General features: G+C 66.5%; 1 protein-coding gene across 2 annotated transcripts in view; it reads right to left on the reverse strand.

The window, feature by feature from the left end:
* The window catches only part of PPP2R3B (protein phosphatase 2 regulatory subunit B''beta), a 38,888-nt gene that overhangs the window by 4,075 nt on the left and 17,895 nt on the right, over positions 1-16,918 (reverse strand). For both annotated transcript variants that reach the window (XM_055338576.1, XM_055338575.1), the window contains 8 exons: positions 6,733-6,836; positions 6,404-6,506; positions 5,358-5,432; positions 4,462-4,548; positions 2,855-3,011; positions 1,494-1,542; positions 1,025-1,114; positions 741-916 (listed from right to left, as the gene is read on the reverse strand). In XM_055338576.1, the coding sequence (XP_055194551.1) occupies positions 741-916; positions 1,025-1,114; positions 1,494-1,542; positions 2,855-3,011; positions 4,462-4,548; positions 5,358-5,432; positions 6,404-6,506; positions 6,733-6,836 (841 nt within the window). The remainder of the gene's footprint in view (positions 1-740; positions 917-1,024; positions 1,115-1,493; positions 1,543-2,854; positions 3,012-4,461; positions 4,549-5,357; positions 5,433-6,403; positions 6,507-6,732; positions 6,837-16,918) is intronic.

Raw genomic sequence — 16,918 nt, forward strand, 5'->3', positions numbered from 1 at the left:
GGACCTTCCCTCACACAGCCTGAGGCAATATCCCAGGGGGACGTCCCCTCAGAGTGGCTTCTCCCTCACAAAGGGGGGTCACCACACCTCACGGGGGCAATCACCTCACACAATGTGTCCCCTCACACGGGGGGGCATCCCCTCATGGGGGTCACCACACGTCACAGGGGCAATCACCTCACACAATGTGTCTCCTGACATGGGGGGGGGGGACATCCCTTCACACGGGGACAGCACAGCTCATGGCGGGGAATCACCTCACACAATGTGTTCCCTCACACGGGGGGGCATCCCTTCACACGGGGACAGCACAGCTCATGGCGGGTAATCACGTCACACAATGTGTCCCCTCACACGGGGGGGCATCCCTTCACACGGGGACAGCACAGGTCACGCAGTGGAGAGAGGAGTCCCCTCAACGTGGAACTGCATCATAGGTCACGGCGAGGAATCCCCTCATACGACGTGTCTCCTCCCTCAGGGGCCACCCCCTCACAGGGGGCAGCACAGCTCACGGCGGTGGGGCAATCGCCTCACACAATGTGCCTCCTCACACGGGGGGCGTCCCATCTGGGGGAATCCCCTCCCAGCTGTGCCCCTCCCACCGGGAAACCTCGCCACGCCCCGGCAGGCGTCGCAACAACGCCGAGGAATCACCTAGACAACGTGTCGCCTCGCGGGGACACCGCCCACGGGGCCGCCCCCCACGGGTGCCCCACGGCGCGCTCACGGGGCCTCACCGTCGCTCTGCGGCTTCACCAGGTCCAGCATCTGGCACAGGCAGTCCTCGAAGGGCAGGGCCTCGATGGCCATGCTGTCCAGCCGGCGGCACTGCTCCTCGTAGAAGTACTCGAGCTCGAACATGGACAGCGCCCCGTCCCCGTCCAGGTCCATGCAGCGGAACCAGTACTCGATGCTGCAGCGCGGCGGGCCCGGGGACACGTGCTGGGGCGGCGCCGCAGGACCCCGCGCACGCCCGCCCGCCCCCGCCAAGCGTCGCGCCGCGCGGCCGCCGAGTCCCTACCTGGTTGGAGTTCTCTTGTCTTCCTCGGAGAGCAGAAACCACACGAAGTCGGCGTAGCTGATCTTTCCCTCCTTCTGCACCTTCCTGCCCCTGCCGTCGACGTGGAGAGCGAGAGCGCGAGTGCGGCAGCCAGGCGGGGTGGCTCCCGGGCCTCCGCCACAGCCCTCGCGGCCTCTCACGCTCACGGCCTCCCAGGCCCCACCCACGCGACAGCGGCGTCTGCCCTTTCTGATGACCTCCCGTGACAGAGCGTGTCCTCCTAACGATCTCACAGGCAGGAGCGTGGGCGTCCCCGCGGCATGTGTGCCCCTTACCAGTGACCTCCCATGACAAATGTCCTGCACGATGACCTCGCGTGACCCCGGCTCTCCCTGTCAACGCCTGACGAGCCCCCGGGGGGTGACTGAGCTAGGGCCGGACTGAGGCACCGCGCCGGGAAGCACCGAGCGGCAAGGACGGCGGCACGTACCTCGTCACGGCCCCGGAGAATATCCTCTCGATCATCTTGGTGGAGACGGCTGCGGACACAGGGTGGGCGGTGAGCGCAGGGGGACGCGGGGCCCCTGAGCCCACGTCAGAGGACGAGAGTGGGCGGCCGCCCGGGGGCCCGACGCAGCGCGCTGTCAAGAGCGGGACACGCCCACGTGCACACCTGCAGACGCTCCGCTGCCCGACACGCACACGTGGTGATGGAATCCAAATGCCTTCAAGTCACACCCGCCAGGTGACAAACACCGCACCAGCGAGCGTGGGCGTGGGTCACAGAGCGCCACCGACGGGGCAGGTGACACACCCCCGCCCAGTCCCGCTCCCGGTCCCATCCCCGGGGGTGGGGAGTCTGAGCTCCACGAGGGGCCGCGGCTGGCGACCCCGAGGCCTGTCTCCCAGGCGGGCGGCCGTCTCGTCCCCGCGTCCTCACATGCGCGTCCGTCTGTGCATGCCTGTGTCCTAACGCCCTCGTCTAACACCCGGTCCTGACCTCGGGGCCCCGCTACGGACGTTGTGTGCCCGTCATCACCTCTAAGCCCCACGCTTCCACTTACAGTCCCGTCCTGGAGTCTGGGGAACGTGGCCCCAACAAATGAATTTTGGGGGACACGGTTCGGCCCTACCCAGCGCAGCACCCGCCAGACGGGGAGAGGAAGACAAAGTCCCTTTGCACATCTCCCGGTTCATCCCACCCTGAAGACTGGTCTCCCGCCACAGGATGGCTGGGTGCTGCAGCAGGCTGGACCGCGTGCCCCAGAACACGTCTGCACCCGCACTCCTGGTACCGGGACGCAGGACCTCAAATGTAAGTAGAGCACTGCAGGTGGGACAACGTGAGGATCTGAGCTGGGCTCGCCTGGACCAGGTGGCCCTGCGTCCAGCGACGGGTCCTCGCAAGAGACAGAGGAGGAGCCACAGACACAGGGGAGGCGCCCCGTGAGGACGGAGACGGGAGGGATGCGGCCACCAGCCCGGGGACGCCTGAGGCCACCGACGCTGGAAGAGGCGGTAGGGCCCCTCCCCGGAGCCTCTGGAGGGAGCATGTCCCCCCTGGACCTCAGACTCAGGTCCCCAGAGCTTGGGGAAGACGAATCCGATCGCTGGAGGGTCCCAGTTTGTGGTCACTTGTTCCAACGACCTCAGCCACCGCCTGCACAGCCCCCCTAGGTGACTGTCCATATCCACATGTCCCGCGTGTGTCCCTGGCTCGTGTGTGCCCTGCGCCGTCACGCACATGGTCATCTCACGCAGGTGACCACGCCATGGCAGCGGACACAGCAGGGCCCCGAGGGCCAGCACCTGCATCCCCTTGTCCCCTCATCCCATGGGCCGCACGCTCACCGTGGTCGTTGTGCCGGGCCAGGTCCTGGGAATCGATGAGGAGGTCGTGGTCCGTGTCCAGCTCCCAGAACTTGCAGTAGATGACGTAGAAGTGCTCGTAGGAGAAGTACTCCGTCAGCTGGTTGATGTCTGCTTCCTCTTCCAAGAGCGCCACGTTCTGCCAAAACACAGCCGCAGAACTGCCGCACCTTCCAGAGCAGCGGGGCCTCTGTGCGTGCGGCCCCCCGAGGCGTCTCACACTACGACGGTGGGGGCCCCAAACTGGCGTAGACAGGCCTGAGCGTCTGGAGCACAGCACCCAGGCCAGGCGCGTGCCAAGCTCAGGGTCGTGCCGGAGACTGCCTGGCTGCTGCTGGCACCATGAGACAGCCCGCAGTCACTGCTGTCACAGCGGGGCCTCCTTTTGTGGCAGGTCAACACCCCCCTCGCTAATGCCCACATGTCCACGGGACCTGAGTGAAGAGGACACCCTGCTCCCAGTGCCCGTGGGTCATTTCCCCTGCGTGGATGGTGCATGGCGGAGGGTCAATGGGTGGGTAGGTGGGTAGAAGACGCGGAGAATACAAGATGGAGAAGAGACAGGGAACAGATGGAGAAAGGTAGAAGACGGAGTGGAAGACAGAGGGAGGAGGGTGAAGGATGGAGAGAGGAGGGAGGAGGGTGGAGGGAGGAGGATGGAGAGGAGGGTGGAGGATAGAAGGAGGAGGGTGGAGGATGGAGGGAGGAGGGTGGAGGATGGAGGGAAGAGGGTGGAAATGGAGGGAGAAGGATGGATGGGGAGAGGGGGAGGGAGGAGGGTGGAGGATGGAGGGGAGGAGGGAGGAGGGAGGAGGGGGAGGATGGAGGGAGGAGGGTGGAGGAGGGGGAGGAGGGGGGAGGAGGGAGGAGGTGGAGGAGGAGGGAGAAGGGGGAGGATGGAGGGGGAGATGGAGAGAGGAGGGTAGAGGATGGAGGGAGGAGGGAGGGGGGGGGAGGGGAGGGGGAGGGGGGGGGGGGAGGAGGGGGGGGGGGAGGGGGGAGGAGGGAGGGAGTGGGGGAGGAGGGAGGGGGAGAGGGTGGAGGAGGAGGGGGAGGATGGAGGGAGGAGGGGGATGGAGTACAGGGTGGAGGATGGAGGGGGCAGGGAGGAGGGTGAAGGGGAGGGAGGGAGTGGAGGTGAGGGAGGAGAGTGAGGGGTGGAGGGAGGGGGGGGGATGGATGGGGAGAGAGTGGGGATGGAGGGAGGAGATGGAGGGGGAGGGAGGAGGGTGGGGGGAGGGAGGAGGGTGGAGGATGGAGGGAGGGGATGGAGGGAGGGAGGGGGAGAGTGGGGGGTGGAGGGGAGGAGGGTGGAGGATGGAGAATGAGGAGGGACGGATAGAGGATGGAGAAGAGATGGGTGGGTAGAGGGTGGAGGACAGGTGGTCCAGGGTGGGGGGTGGAGGAGGGACGGAGGAGGGTGCAGAGCAAGTGGATGAAGGAGGAGGCTGGAGCACGGGTGGGCGGGTAGACGGTGGAGGGGCAGGAGGATCGCGGATGGAAGAGAGAGGAGGGTGCGGGACGGAGCGGACGACGGAGGGCGGTGTGCGCCGCAGGGGCAGGGAGGTGCGGGCCCCGCTGGCCGCTACCTGCAGGAACGTGCTCCTCCGGAGCTCCGCGCACGTGATCCTCCCCGACCAGGACCTGTTGACGGTGTAGAAAATCCTCTGTATGACCTGCGGGAGGAAGGCCGTGAGCAGGGCGCCTGGACCCGGGGGACGTGGGGCCCCCTCCGCACAGGCCCAGCAGCGCGGTGACGATGACGGCGCCCCGGACCACGGGGAGGCGGCCAGGGGACCCAGGGGGCCGCTTATCTGCCCCCGAGGGGCCTGCACCGCCCAGGGGGACCAGGGCACGCACAGATACGCCTCAGCAGGCGGGGGCCGGGGACAGCTCCCGGAGGCGGGAGTCCTCACGGCGGGTGAAGGACCCAGCTGCGCTGACCTCACGCAAGAACGCCCAACTCGATCACACGCACACTGGGGCAGGACCCGGGTCCGCAGTCGCACACGTGCTGGGGCAGGACACGGGTCCTGGTCTGCACGCGCACTGGGGCCTGGATCTGGGTCCTTGTTCACACGCGCGCTGGGGCCTGGACCCGGGTCCTCATTCAGACTCTGAGGCAGGACTCGGGTCCTTGTTGGTACGTGCACTGGGGCCTGGACCCGGGTCCCTGTCTGCACACGCGCTGGGGCCAGGCCCTGGTCCTCATTGGCACACGCGCTGGGGTCTGGACTTGGGTCCTTGTCTACATGCTCACTGGGGCCTGGACCTGGGTCCTCATCGGCATATGCACTGGGGCCTAGGCCCGGGTCCCTGTTGGCACGCGCACTGGGGCCAGGTCCTGGGTCCTCATCGGCATATGCACTGGGGCCTAGGCCCGGGTCTTCGTTGGCACATGCGCTGGGGCAGGACCCGGGTCCTCGTTGGCACGCGCGCTGGGGCCGGGAGCTGGGTGTGGCGGAGGCTGTGCACATGGACTCACCGTGGTGATGTAGCGAGAGTGGAACTCCGACGCCTCCTTCAGGAAGGCTAAGCCCGGGTGCGTGTTCACCACGTCCTGCACACAAACACAAGACGTTGCTGCGCACACGCAGAGCCCGCCAGGCACGAGCACCGTATCCGCCGCCAAGCCCTGCACAGTGTACACGCCAGGGCTGCCGAGCACCGACGCCCCAACCACGTGGCGGTGGGCGAACGACGACCCCAAGGCTACGAGTCTGTGCCCCTCAGGCTCATGCGGCGGCGGCTCGGGGCGGCTTATTGCAAGCCCCGTCACGGTCTTGGACCATTAACTGACTCCACGCGTATGAACACGCTGAGGACCCACGCAGATGCCCCCGTGGAGGGTTCAAATACCCTCGCTTTACGAGGCACGGTCACGTGACCCAGGAGGTCGCATGGGCTGCACAGAAGATCGGGGAACACCGCCCTGCACCCTCAGCTACCGCTCTGCCACCTGCGACCACGGCCTGACTGGGTCTGGGGGAGCACGGGCCGTTCTAGAACACGGAGCCCTGCCCCTACACTGCACCAACACAGTGGGGCTGCGCCCCGAGTCTCCGCGGCCCAAATGCTGCAGTTGCTCACGGTCCCCCACTCACACCCCTGCACCATGGAGGGGCACACTGGGTCCTCCATCTCACATCCTGCACTGTGGGGAGCACACGAGGCTGTCCCCTGACACCCTGCACCGCAGGGAGCACACCAGGACCTCCCCCACACACCCCTGCACCATGGGGGGGCACACTGGGTTCTCCCTCTCGCATCCTGCACCGCGGGAGCACAAAAGGTCATCCCCCCACACCCCTGCTTTGTGGGGGGCACACCGGGACTTCCCCCACACACCCCTGCACTGCGGGGGACAATGAGGTCACCCCCCACACACCCCTAAAGCTTCTGGCCCCTGAGCCATCTCTGTCGCAGGCAGTTCCCCAAGGGAAGGGAGGCTAAGTCCCAGGCAGCGTGCAGTGTAGACAGAAGGCCGGGCCTAGAGGAGGGGAGGAGCGTGCGGGGGGACGCAGGGCCTACCTGTAGGAAGGGGACGAAGTCCTCTTGCACCAGGTAGTTGCAGCCGGGATTCATGAGCAGGTGCAGGAACTTGGCCGCGTCGTCGTGACAGTTGTGGAGGATCCTGCAGGGGAGGGGTGTGAGGGGGTGCCCAGTGACGACCTCACAGGGCAGCACGGGCCCCTCCCCAACATGGGCCAGGGTGGGCCGTGATCCCAAGGCGGCCCCAGGACAGGACGGCCAGCGCGTGCCCTGGAGGCCGCTGCCCCCTCCTGGTCGGGCCAGGGAGCAGGGGACCTGGGGCCACGCCTGCCCTCCCCACCTCGTCCCCAAGCAAGCCCCGGACTCACTTCCTCCACATGGCGACGAACTTGTGGACGGAGACGGAGCCGGTGCGCTCTCCCCCGGCGCTGCAGAAGAGCGGCCCCTTCCAGTAGAGCGGGCAGCCGCACGCCTGCAGCGGGGACACGCGGGGTCAGCACCTGCCCCCATGCACCCCCGCGCGCCCCGCAGAATGCCAGCAGCCTGCTGCACGAGGTGCCCCGAGTGTGCACCCCACCTGCACGGTGCCCCCGCGCTCCTCCCCAACACAGCACGCACTCGGTTCCCGCACACCGGCAGCCAAAAGGCGCCCATGGCAGCTGTCATGTTGGGTGCTGGGAATGCGGGACGGGGACGGGGACGGTCTGCAGCACGCGACCAGCAGGCCCCCCAAATCTGCGGGTCCAGCAGTGGGCAACGGCTGTGACCGAGGGGACGCACAGCGTGAGGACGGGCGGGCCATGCGACAGGGACAACAGTGCCCCTGAACGTCCCCACGCGGGCAGCGGTGCGGCGTGTGGCGGGGGCGCCGGCACACAGGCTGGGGACGGCCACCGAAGCTCTGGCCTCAGACCCGCAAGGAGGGAGGGAGGAGCCCAGGGAGGCAGAGGCGGAGGCGGCATCCTCCACGCACACGTCGGCGTAACCGGCACAGTCGAAGGCCGCCACTCGAATGCGTGAACGCAGGTAAGCGCCCCTCAGCAGGAGTCGCCAGGCGCGAGCGTCAGAAAGCAGCAGTCGGGCCGTCTGCCGTCCCCGCAGCGCCCGCAGGTGTCAGGAAGGCGTGGGCACGCTCAGCTTCACGCCCGCGTGGCACAGCCCTGGGGACACGTCTGCGAGGCACTCCCCGCGCCACGTGAAGCTGTGCCCGCCAGGTGTGTGGAGCCCCGAGGCCTGGCCGTGAGCGTGTGCACGTTTGGGGAGGAAGTCACGGGCCCCACGCGGCCCTGCCACGGTCACAGGAAGGGGCGGCCGTTCATGCTCGTGCTGGGCGCGCACGCGGCAGCGCCGGGGTCTGTGCAGGGGCGCGGGGCGTCGGGGCCGCCGAGGGTCAGGAGCGCGCGCTGCCATCCCACAGACCCTCGGCGGCGCGGCGTTAGACGCTAGCAGCGAGGAAACCTCCCGCAGGACGCCGACCGCGGGTGGCGCCTCGCTCTGAAGTTTCTTCTTTGCAGTTTCAGTAACGGGTCCTCCCCGCACGGGGCTCGAGCGCGTCACGGCAGGGCCACGGGGCGCGCGCTCTCCCCAGCTCCGCCTCCGCCGGTCGGAGACTCTAATAATAAACCGCCTCCGGGGAAAGCCCACAGCGCACACGGGAGTGCAGGACGCCTCTGCGCCCAGCTGGGGCCTGCGCAGAGGCAGGCGCGTCCCCACGCGGCCGAGCCAGGGCCCTGGCCGGACACACAGGAGCGACAAGGGCCCAAGGGCAGGACTGGGATTCATGGCGGGAGACGGAGGCGCATCATCGCCCGCCGAACCGGGGCCAAGGTGCTAGAAACAAGGAGCGCGGAGTAACCGACCTTTCGAGCGGAGCACGGGAGTCACAGGGACAAACGTCTTTTGACCTTCCCGGAAAGAAATGGGTCCCACCACAGCACGTCTGGGCTCCCGTGTGGGTTCTACTGACCACAGGTGCAAAAGTAAACCCGATTCCAGACAGAAGGCTCCAGAAAAGGGCCTGGTCAGGGGCGGCCCTGGGCCATTCTGTGAGGACACCCTGACCGCCAAGCGGACACGAATTCCGGGGACACAGGAGGCCACCGAGGTCTTTCCTGGAGCGAGATGCTAACCCGCAGGCAGACGTGCTCACAGTGTCCACGTGCACAAGTGAGCGAGCACGCGGGTCTACGGCGTGGAACACACGAGCTAGGTCAACAGGAGACCAGGGCCCCACTCTTAAGACGCACGACTGAGGTGAGCACACACGGTCATACACGCACAGTCCACGACAGTGTCAACAGATGCACGGCTGACGGGACAGAGCAGCCACCGCAAGTGGGCTCAGGCCATGGAGGCCCGGGGGGCCGCGTGCACAGCTGGCGGGGACGTGAAATGCTGCCATGCTGTGGAAACCGCATGCCCGGGTCCTCCGTGCTTAGACACGGAACGGCCATGGAGTCCACGGTCAGGGGGCAAGGGCACGCACACACACGTGTGTAGATACACACACCTGGAAAATAACCGAACGCACGGACTCTAACCAAACCCTGCACGCCCATGTGCACAGCAGCGCTCTTCACAGCCGTCCAAATCTGACACGACACGCGCACCCGTCCGTGGGCGAGCACGTCAACACCCCGCGGCCCAGCCACATGGAACGCAGCATTACTTGGCCGTGAACACGAGCAGAGCGCTCACACCTGCTGCCACGCGCAGGGGCCCCGAGGACCCGAGAAATCCCCAACAGACCGTCCATGGCCACGGAGAGCGGACAGCGTGCCAGGAGCTGGGGACGGCGGGTCTGCTGAGATGATGAGAACGTTCTGGAACCAGATCATGCCTAATGGGTGCACAACAGGCTACGTATCATGAGCGAGTCTGGCCGTACTCTTACGACTGGTAAGATGCCAATGACAGTTCACGTGAGTTTTACCACAGCAGAGACAAAAGCGTCTACTGCGTGACTCTGTAAACGGAAAATCCCAGAAAACTCACCTAACCAACAGCATTTCCGGCGGCCAGGGACGAGCAGGTGGCCAGGAAGGGGCAGATTCGGGGCGCATGGGGAGCGCGTACCGTCGGACTGCGTGCACAGTGTCAGGGACACACACAGGTCACAGCTCCTCAGATCACACACTGGAAGCATGTGCCTGCGTCTGCCCTGGGGACACCTCGGGGAAGCCGTGGAGGATGCGGACGTGCACGGGCGAAACACACACACACCAGAAAGTGCTCAATGTGACCACCAGGGAAATGAGAAACAAAGCCCCGAGGAGGTGCCCGCACACACGCGGTGGAACACCTGAAGTCAAAGGGTCGAAACCAAGCGCCGGGGAGGTTGGCGGGGAACGGGCGCGCTCGAGCACTGCGGCCTGGAGATGTGCCGTGGACAGCACTTCTGGAAGGCATTTCCAGGTGCTTATAAAACCCGTCGCCAACAATGCAAGTCCAAGTACCTGCTGCCTGCGAGATGCAGACGTGCACACACACACGCAACGGCTGCTCTCCTCAGCAAACACCACGGATACAACCAAGCGCTGGCCCACTGGGAAACACATAAGGCGCAGCGAGTGTCCACAGCGGGCAGCCCCGGCAGTCTGTGAGCCGGGGGGCGCGTATCACAATTATTCCATGTGAAAGACACCAGGAAGTAGAGAGAGCGCACGGCACGGTCCCTGCCACATGATATTCCTGAAGCGGCAACACCGTAGCGCCAGCCGGTGTGTGACGGGCAGGGAGCCAGGAGGGGACCAGCTGCAAGGATAGTCTGGCGCAGGGACGGCACGCCCCGCCCTGACGAGGATGCATGCGGGGGGGCGTTCACGAGACACAGTGCGCTACACGTGTAACACGGGGAACCTCCCTGCGCGTCATGTCAACTCTACACCAATGACGCTGACCAAGAAGGAACGAGTCACTGCAGAGGCTAGGAAAGAACCACCAGGTAGAAAAACCTGCAAGAAAATGGTAAAGATGAGCATAGAAATTGCGACCAAAAAAACAAAACGATGATCCCAGAAGCTGACGGGCGCTCAAGTGAATAGTGAGCCGAATCCATCTGCACCGTGGCCACACGACAAAGGAAGCCGAGACAGACAACACTAAGTCCCTGGAGGCTCACGTGCAGGCCTGGTCAGGACGCTAAAAGCGATACTAGGAAACGAGGAAAAATACCGAAGCAACTAACGTACAAGTCACACAAAGAACCGTTTCAGAGACACGTGAACAGGTGAGAACCGAGTCTACGGGGTACACGCTAGCAGAGCAAAGCCGCCTGCAGGACGTCAGCAGAGAGGACGCGCTCCGTGAAGGGGCCTGTGCCCTCGGGGCAGCGGCTCCGTGGGAGGTTCTCGGTTCCGATCTCCTCACAGGCCCCAGGACAAGCAGCGAGCACGGGAACGGCGGCAGGAGGAAAACCGTCCTGGCAGAGGACCGCGGGTCACGCACTGGGCGACGAGCAGCACCACGGAGAACCAAGCGCACGTCTCCGTGAACCAGCATCGTGGACATTCCTCCAATACCGTGTCCTCAAACCACCACGAACGCCAAGCAGACGTGCCCGAGGACGCCGCTGCCCGCGTCCGTGATCGCCAGCCCGTACACGTCACGCTGCACCGCTGCCGGGGCCTGATGGCCAATGCGTCACGTGTTCGTGCACACACTACCCGGGGGACTCATGGCACCGAGACGGCGGCACCGACGTGGGAGCGAGCACAGACGTGACCGTGGCGTGTGCGGACCCGGCGCCGTGTGCCTGTGACTCGGCTCCCACACGGACAGCACGGTGCGTGGGGAGGCCTTGGCCTCCTGCCACATCAGCCTGCTTCTCCGGTGGCCTCGGGGGGAACGTGAGAACGTGCTGCTTACCCCCGACACCCGCTCCTTCAGCCAGCGGTTGCAGCGTGGCGCGCCCACTGTCACAGCCTGATGGTCACACGCGTCACTGCGGCTGCAGCGGAGGTCCGCTGTCCTGCAGGCCGGGTTCTGGGGGAAACAGGATGGGCACGGGCGGAAATCGCGGGGACGTGAGCGACCGCGGGAACATGTTGCGGCCACAGGACAAGGGGCTGGGTGGCCAGAGGACGTGGGCGACAGCCCGTGACCCTCACGGGTGGGGGTGGAACAGGAACTCGGACGCGCCCATAGGAAGTGGTGCCGGCCTCACATGCAGGGACCTCCCAGGCACACGTCGTGACACAGAATGTGCAACAGGGACAAGGCGGGCAGCCAGGCAGACCCGCAGCAGGACCACGAGCCAGGCACGGACGGGGAGCTCGCGCTGCACCGGGGGCCATGCGACACAGGGATGAACCCATCAGCGTCGCCTGCGGACGTCTGACGATCCTGTAAGAGGCCCAGCTGCAAAGGGAGGCGGGAACCCGTGTGACCCCTGCTCCACGAGCCATGTGACTAATGCAAAACGGAGACGCAGGAGTCCCCAGATGGCAACAGAACCTCTGAGGGACACGGATGCAGGTGACATCCTGAGCAAGCCGAAAGCACGAACACCCAGAATGGACGACGCCCTGCGGCCACGGCGGGTATTCCCCGAAGGAGAGGTTGGTGCGACACGGAAACACGGGATCAGGAGGATGAAACACCAAACCATGGAGCAGGTGCACACGAGGCAGGTGACACACGCAGCGCACAGCCCAAGTCCCACTGCAGCTCGCGTGCTGTGGGGAGACGTCCCCCCCGACACACATGCTGTGCAAAGTGCACAGCTCACGTCCCACTCGTGGGTGGGACACCGCATCCTTTCTGCACGAGAGCAGCGCAGACCCAGGGCCGTGCACACGTCCAGCTGCCCCCACGCTACACAGGAGCTGAGCCAGTGGCACAGGGAGGCACAGAGAGGACAAGAGCCATGCACACGCGCGGTGGGGAGGATGGTGGCCAGAGGGACCCCTGGCACATTCTTCCCCAAAGGACACTTACGGACACCCCGAAGCAGCACGACGATGGACACGTGAGGTCACACGTGTGCAGGACACGAGATCCACAGGGCATCAACTGCACTTTCACACACCCACCAAAGGCCGTCTGAACAACACCTGCGTGACACGACTGCACCGATGACAGCAGCAGAGAACGAATTTAACTAAAGACATGCAGGGATCACGCAGAAACTCTGAAACCTCACCGGGAGAAAGACAAGCTCCGAGACACGGAGAGAAGCCTGCGGACACAGATCGCAGGAGAGACCGTGAACACGGTGGCAGGTGTGCAGGATGATGCACACCCTCGGGGTGACCCCAGGAGCTCACCTGCTGACCGCTGTGCAGATCCCACAACCCCTCCACGGCCACGCGGCCTGACCCCCAGGAGACCCCTGCTGACCGCTGTGCAGATCCCACAACCCCTCCACGGCCACGCGGCCTGACCCCCAGGAGACCCCTGCTGACCTCTGTGCAGATCCCACGACCCCTCCACGGCCACGCGGCCTGACCCCCAGGACCCCTGCTGACCTCTGTGCAGATCCCACAACCCCTCCACGGCCACACGGCCTGACCCCCAGGGGACCCCTGCTGATCTCTGTGCAGATCCCACGACCCCTCCACGGCCACGCGGCCTGACCCCCAGCGCCCACCTGCTGACCTCTGTGCAGATCCCACGACCCCTCCACGGCCACACGGCCTGACCCCCAGCGCCCACCTGCTGACCTCTGTACAGATCCCACGACCCCTCCACGGCCACGCGGCCTGACCCCCAGGAGACCCCTGCTGACCTCTGTGCAGATCCCACGACCCCTCCACGGCCACGCGGCCTGACCCACAGGAGACCCCTGCTGACCGCTGTGCAGATCCCACAACCCCTCCACGGCCACGCGGCCTGACCCCCAGGAGACCCCTGCTGACCGCTGTGCAGATCCCACAACCCCTCCACGGCCACGCGGCCTGACCCCCAGGAGACCCCTGCTGACCTCTGTGCAGATCCCACGACCCCTCCACGGCCACGCGGCCTGACCCCCAGGACCCCTGCTGACCTCTGTGCAGATCCCACAACCCCTCCACGGCCACACGGCCTGACCCCCAGGGGACCCCTGCTGATCTCTGTGCAGATCCCACGACCCCTCCACGGCCACGCGGCCTGACCCCCAGCGCCCACCTGCTGACCTCTGTGCAGATCCCACAACCCCTCCACGGCCACACGGCCTGACCCCCAGCGCCCACCTGCTGACCTCTGTACAGATCCCACGACCCCTCCACGGCCACGCGGCCTGACCCCCAGGAGACCCCTGCTGACCTCTGTGCAGATCCCACGACCCCTCCACGGCCACGCGGCCTGACCCACAGGAGACCCCTGCTGACCTCTGTGCAGATCCCACGACCCCTCCACGGCCACACGGCCTGACCCCCAGCGCCCACCTGCTGACCTCTAGGCAGATCCCACGACCCCTCCACGGCCACGCGGCCTGACCCCCAGGAGACCCCTGCTGACCTCTGTGCAGATCCCAAGACCCCTCCACGGCCACGCGGCCTGACCCCCAGGAGACCCCTGCTGACCTCTGTGCAGATCCCACGACCCCTCCACGGCCACGCGGCCTGACCCCCAGGAGACCCCTGCTGACCGCTGTGCAGATCCCACAACCCCTCCACGGCCACGCGGCCTGACCCCCAGGAGACCCCTGCTGACCTCTGTGCAGATCCCACGACCCCTCCACGGCCACGCGGCCTGACCCCCAGGACCCCTGCTGACCTCTGTGCAGATCCCACAACCCCTCCACGGCCACACGGCCTGACCCCCAGGGGACCCCTGCTGATCTCTGTGCAGATCCCACGACCCCTCCACGGCCACGCGGCCTGACCCCCAGCGCCCACCTGCTGACCTCTGTGCAGATCCCACGACCCCTCCACGGCCACACGGCCTGACCCCCAGCGCCCACCTGCTGACCTCTGTACAGATCCCACGACCCCTCCACGGCCACGCAGGCCTGACCCACAGGAGACCCCTGCTGACCTCTGTGCAAATCCCACGACCCCTCCACGGCCACACGGCCTGACCCCCAGCGCCCACCTGCTGACCTCTAGGCAGATCCCACGACCCCTCCACGGCCACGCGGCCTGACCCCCAGGAGACCCTGCTGACCTCTGTGCAGATCCCAAGACCCCTCCACGGCCACGCGGCCTGACCCCCAGGAGACCCCTGCTGACCTCTGTGCAGATCCCACGACCCCTCCACGGCCACGCGGCCTGACCCCCAGGAGACCCCTGCTGACCTCTGTGCAGATCCCACGACCCCTCCACGGCCACGCGGCCTGACCCCCAGGAGACCCCTGCTGACCTCTGTGCAGATCCCACGACCCCTCCACGGCCACGCGGCCTGACCCACAGGAGACCCCTGCTGACCTCTGTGCAGATCCCACGACCCCTCCACGGCCACGCGGCCTGACCCCCAGGAGACCCCTGCTGACCTCTGTGCAGATCCCACGACCCCTCCACGGCCACGCGGCCTGACCCACAGGAGACCCCTGCTGACCTCTGTGCAGATCCCACGACCCCTCCACGGCCACGCGGCCTGACCCCCAGCGCCCACCTGCTGACCTCTGTGCAGATCCCACGACCCCTCCACGGCCACGCGGCCTGACCCACAGGAGACCCCTGCTGACCTCTGTGCAGATCCCACGACCCCTCCACGGCCACGCGGCCTGACCCCAGGAGACCCCTGCTGACCTCTGTGCAGATCCCACGACCCCTCCACGGCCACACAGCCTGACCCCCAGGAGACCTCTGCTGACCTCTGTGCAGATCCCAAGACTCCTCCACGGCCATGCGGCCTGACCCCCAGGAGACCCCTGCTGACCTCTGTGCAGATCCCACGACCCCTCCACGGCCACGCGGCCTGACCCACAGGAGACCCCTGCTGACCTCTGTGCAGATCCCACGACCCCTCCACGGCCACGCGGCCTGACCCCCAGCGCCCACTGCTGACCTCTGTGCAGATCCCACGACCCCTCCACGGCACGCGGCCTGACCCCAGGAGACCCCTGCTGACCTCTGTGCAGATCCCACGACCCTCCACGGCCACGCGGCCTGACCCACAGGAGACCCCTGCTGACCTCTGTGCAGATCCCACGACCCTCCACGGCCACACAGCCTGACCCCCAGGAGACCTCTGCTGACCTCTGTGCAGATCCCAGACTCCTCACGGCCATGCGGCCTGACCCCAGGAGACCCCTGCTGACCTCTGTGCAGATCCCACGACCCCTCCACGGCCACGCGGCCTGACCCACAGGAGACCCCTGCTGACCTCTGTGCAGATCCCACGACCCCTCCACGGCCACGCGGCCTGACCCCCAGGAGACCCCTGCTGACCTCTGTGCAGATCCCACGACCCGTCCACGGCCACACGGCCTGACCCACAGGAGACCCCTGCTGACCTCTGTGCAGATCCCACGACCCTCCACGGCCACGCGGCCTGACCCCCAGGAGACCCCTGCTGACTGCTGTGCAGATCCCACGACCCCTCCACGGCCACGCGGCCTGACCCCCAGCGCCCACCCGCTGACCGCTGTGCAGATCCCACGACCCCTCCACGGCCACGCGGCCTGACCCCCAGTGCCCACCCGCTGACCTCTGTGTAGAAGCCACGACCCCTCCACTGCCCTGTGGCGTGACCGGGAGTCCCCGGAGCCTAGGCGGCCCTGAGCAACACCTTCAATGCACGAGAGCCGCACTCCCCACTGACACGTGACCATAAAGCACAGCGACACAGCACGGTCGTGACGCCACAACAGAAACACACGTGTCGGCACAGGGGCAGGATCCAGTGATCCATGTGCACCCGTGATTCGCTCTTCCCCTGGGGGTGCCAAGACCTCCCCAGAGGGTGTACCCCGACAGCGCCACATACAACCGCCTCACGACCCATGAGACGCGTTCTCACAGCTGCAGGCCCTGGACCCGCAGGAAGAGGAGGCTCCACCTCCCCGGCCCTCAAAGGACTCCCAGGAAATGACGCCGAGCACAAGCCACAAGGAAATCCCAGATACAACGACGTGTGTCAGCGTGAAAACCTCCCCTGCGCCTGGACGGCAGAATTGTGAACACGGGCCACAGGCCCAGCCCACGGGAGCGCTGGCCTCCGGAGCACGGGGAGGACCTGTGCAGGAGCACGCGGGGCAGGGGACGCAGGGGCACGCGGGCAGCTCACAGCCGTTTCCTGCCGCAGCATCAGCACAGCAGACTCCGCGGATGGGCACGCGCAGAACCCAGGGGGGCCCACACGGGAGCCGTCCACCCCGAGACGGGAACAGAGCCGCCGTCTCGCGTGCCGCCACAGAGCCCACATGGGGCCGCGTGATGGGGGAGGCTGGGACGTGCTGTCCTGCACGGCCACCGCGGACATGCACATGGACACCCAGGTCCGGGACGCCGCATCCACGGGGCACGCTTGAGTCCACATGGTACACGCCCACAGCAGGACAACAGCCAGTGTGCAGAGTCAGCCCTGCACGCCTCGACGCGGACACGCCTGCAGCACGGCGTCCAGGACATACGAGGCCACCGCAGGCCGGTTCCTGGTACGACATCACACCGCACGAAGGCCTGTGCG

Source organism: Nyctereutes procyonoides, unplaced genomic scaffold (genome assembly GCF_905146905.1).
Source record: "Nyctereutes procyonoides isolate TBG_1078 unplaced genomic scaffold, NYPRO_anot_genome, whole genome shotgun sequence".
Taxonomy (NCBI): Eukaryota; Metazoa; Chordata; class Mammalia; order Carnivora; family Canidae; genus Nyctereutes; species Nyctereutes procyonoides.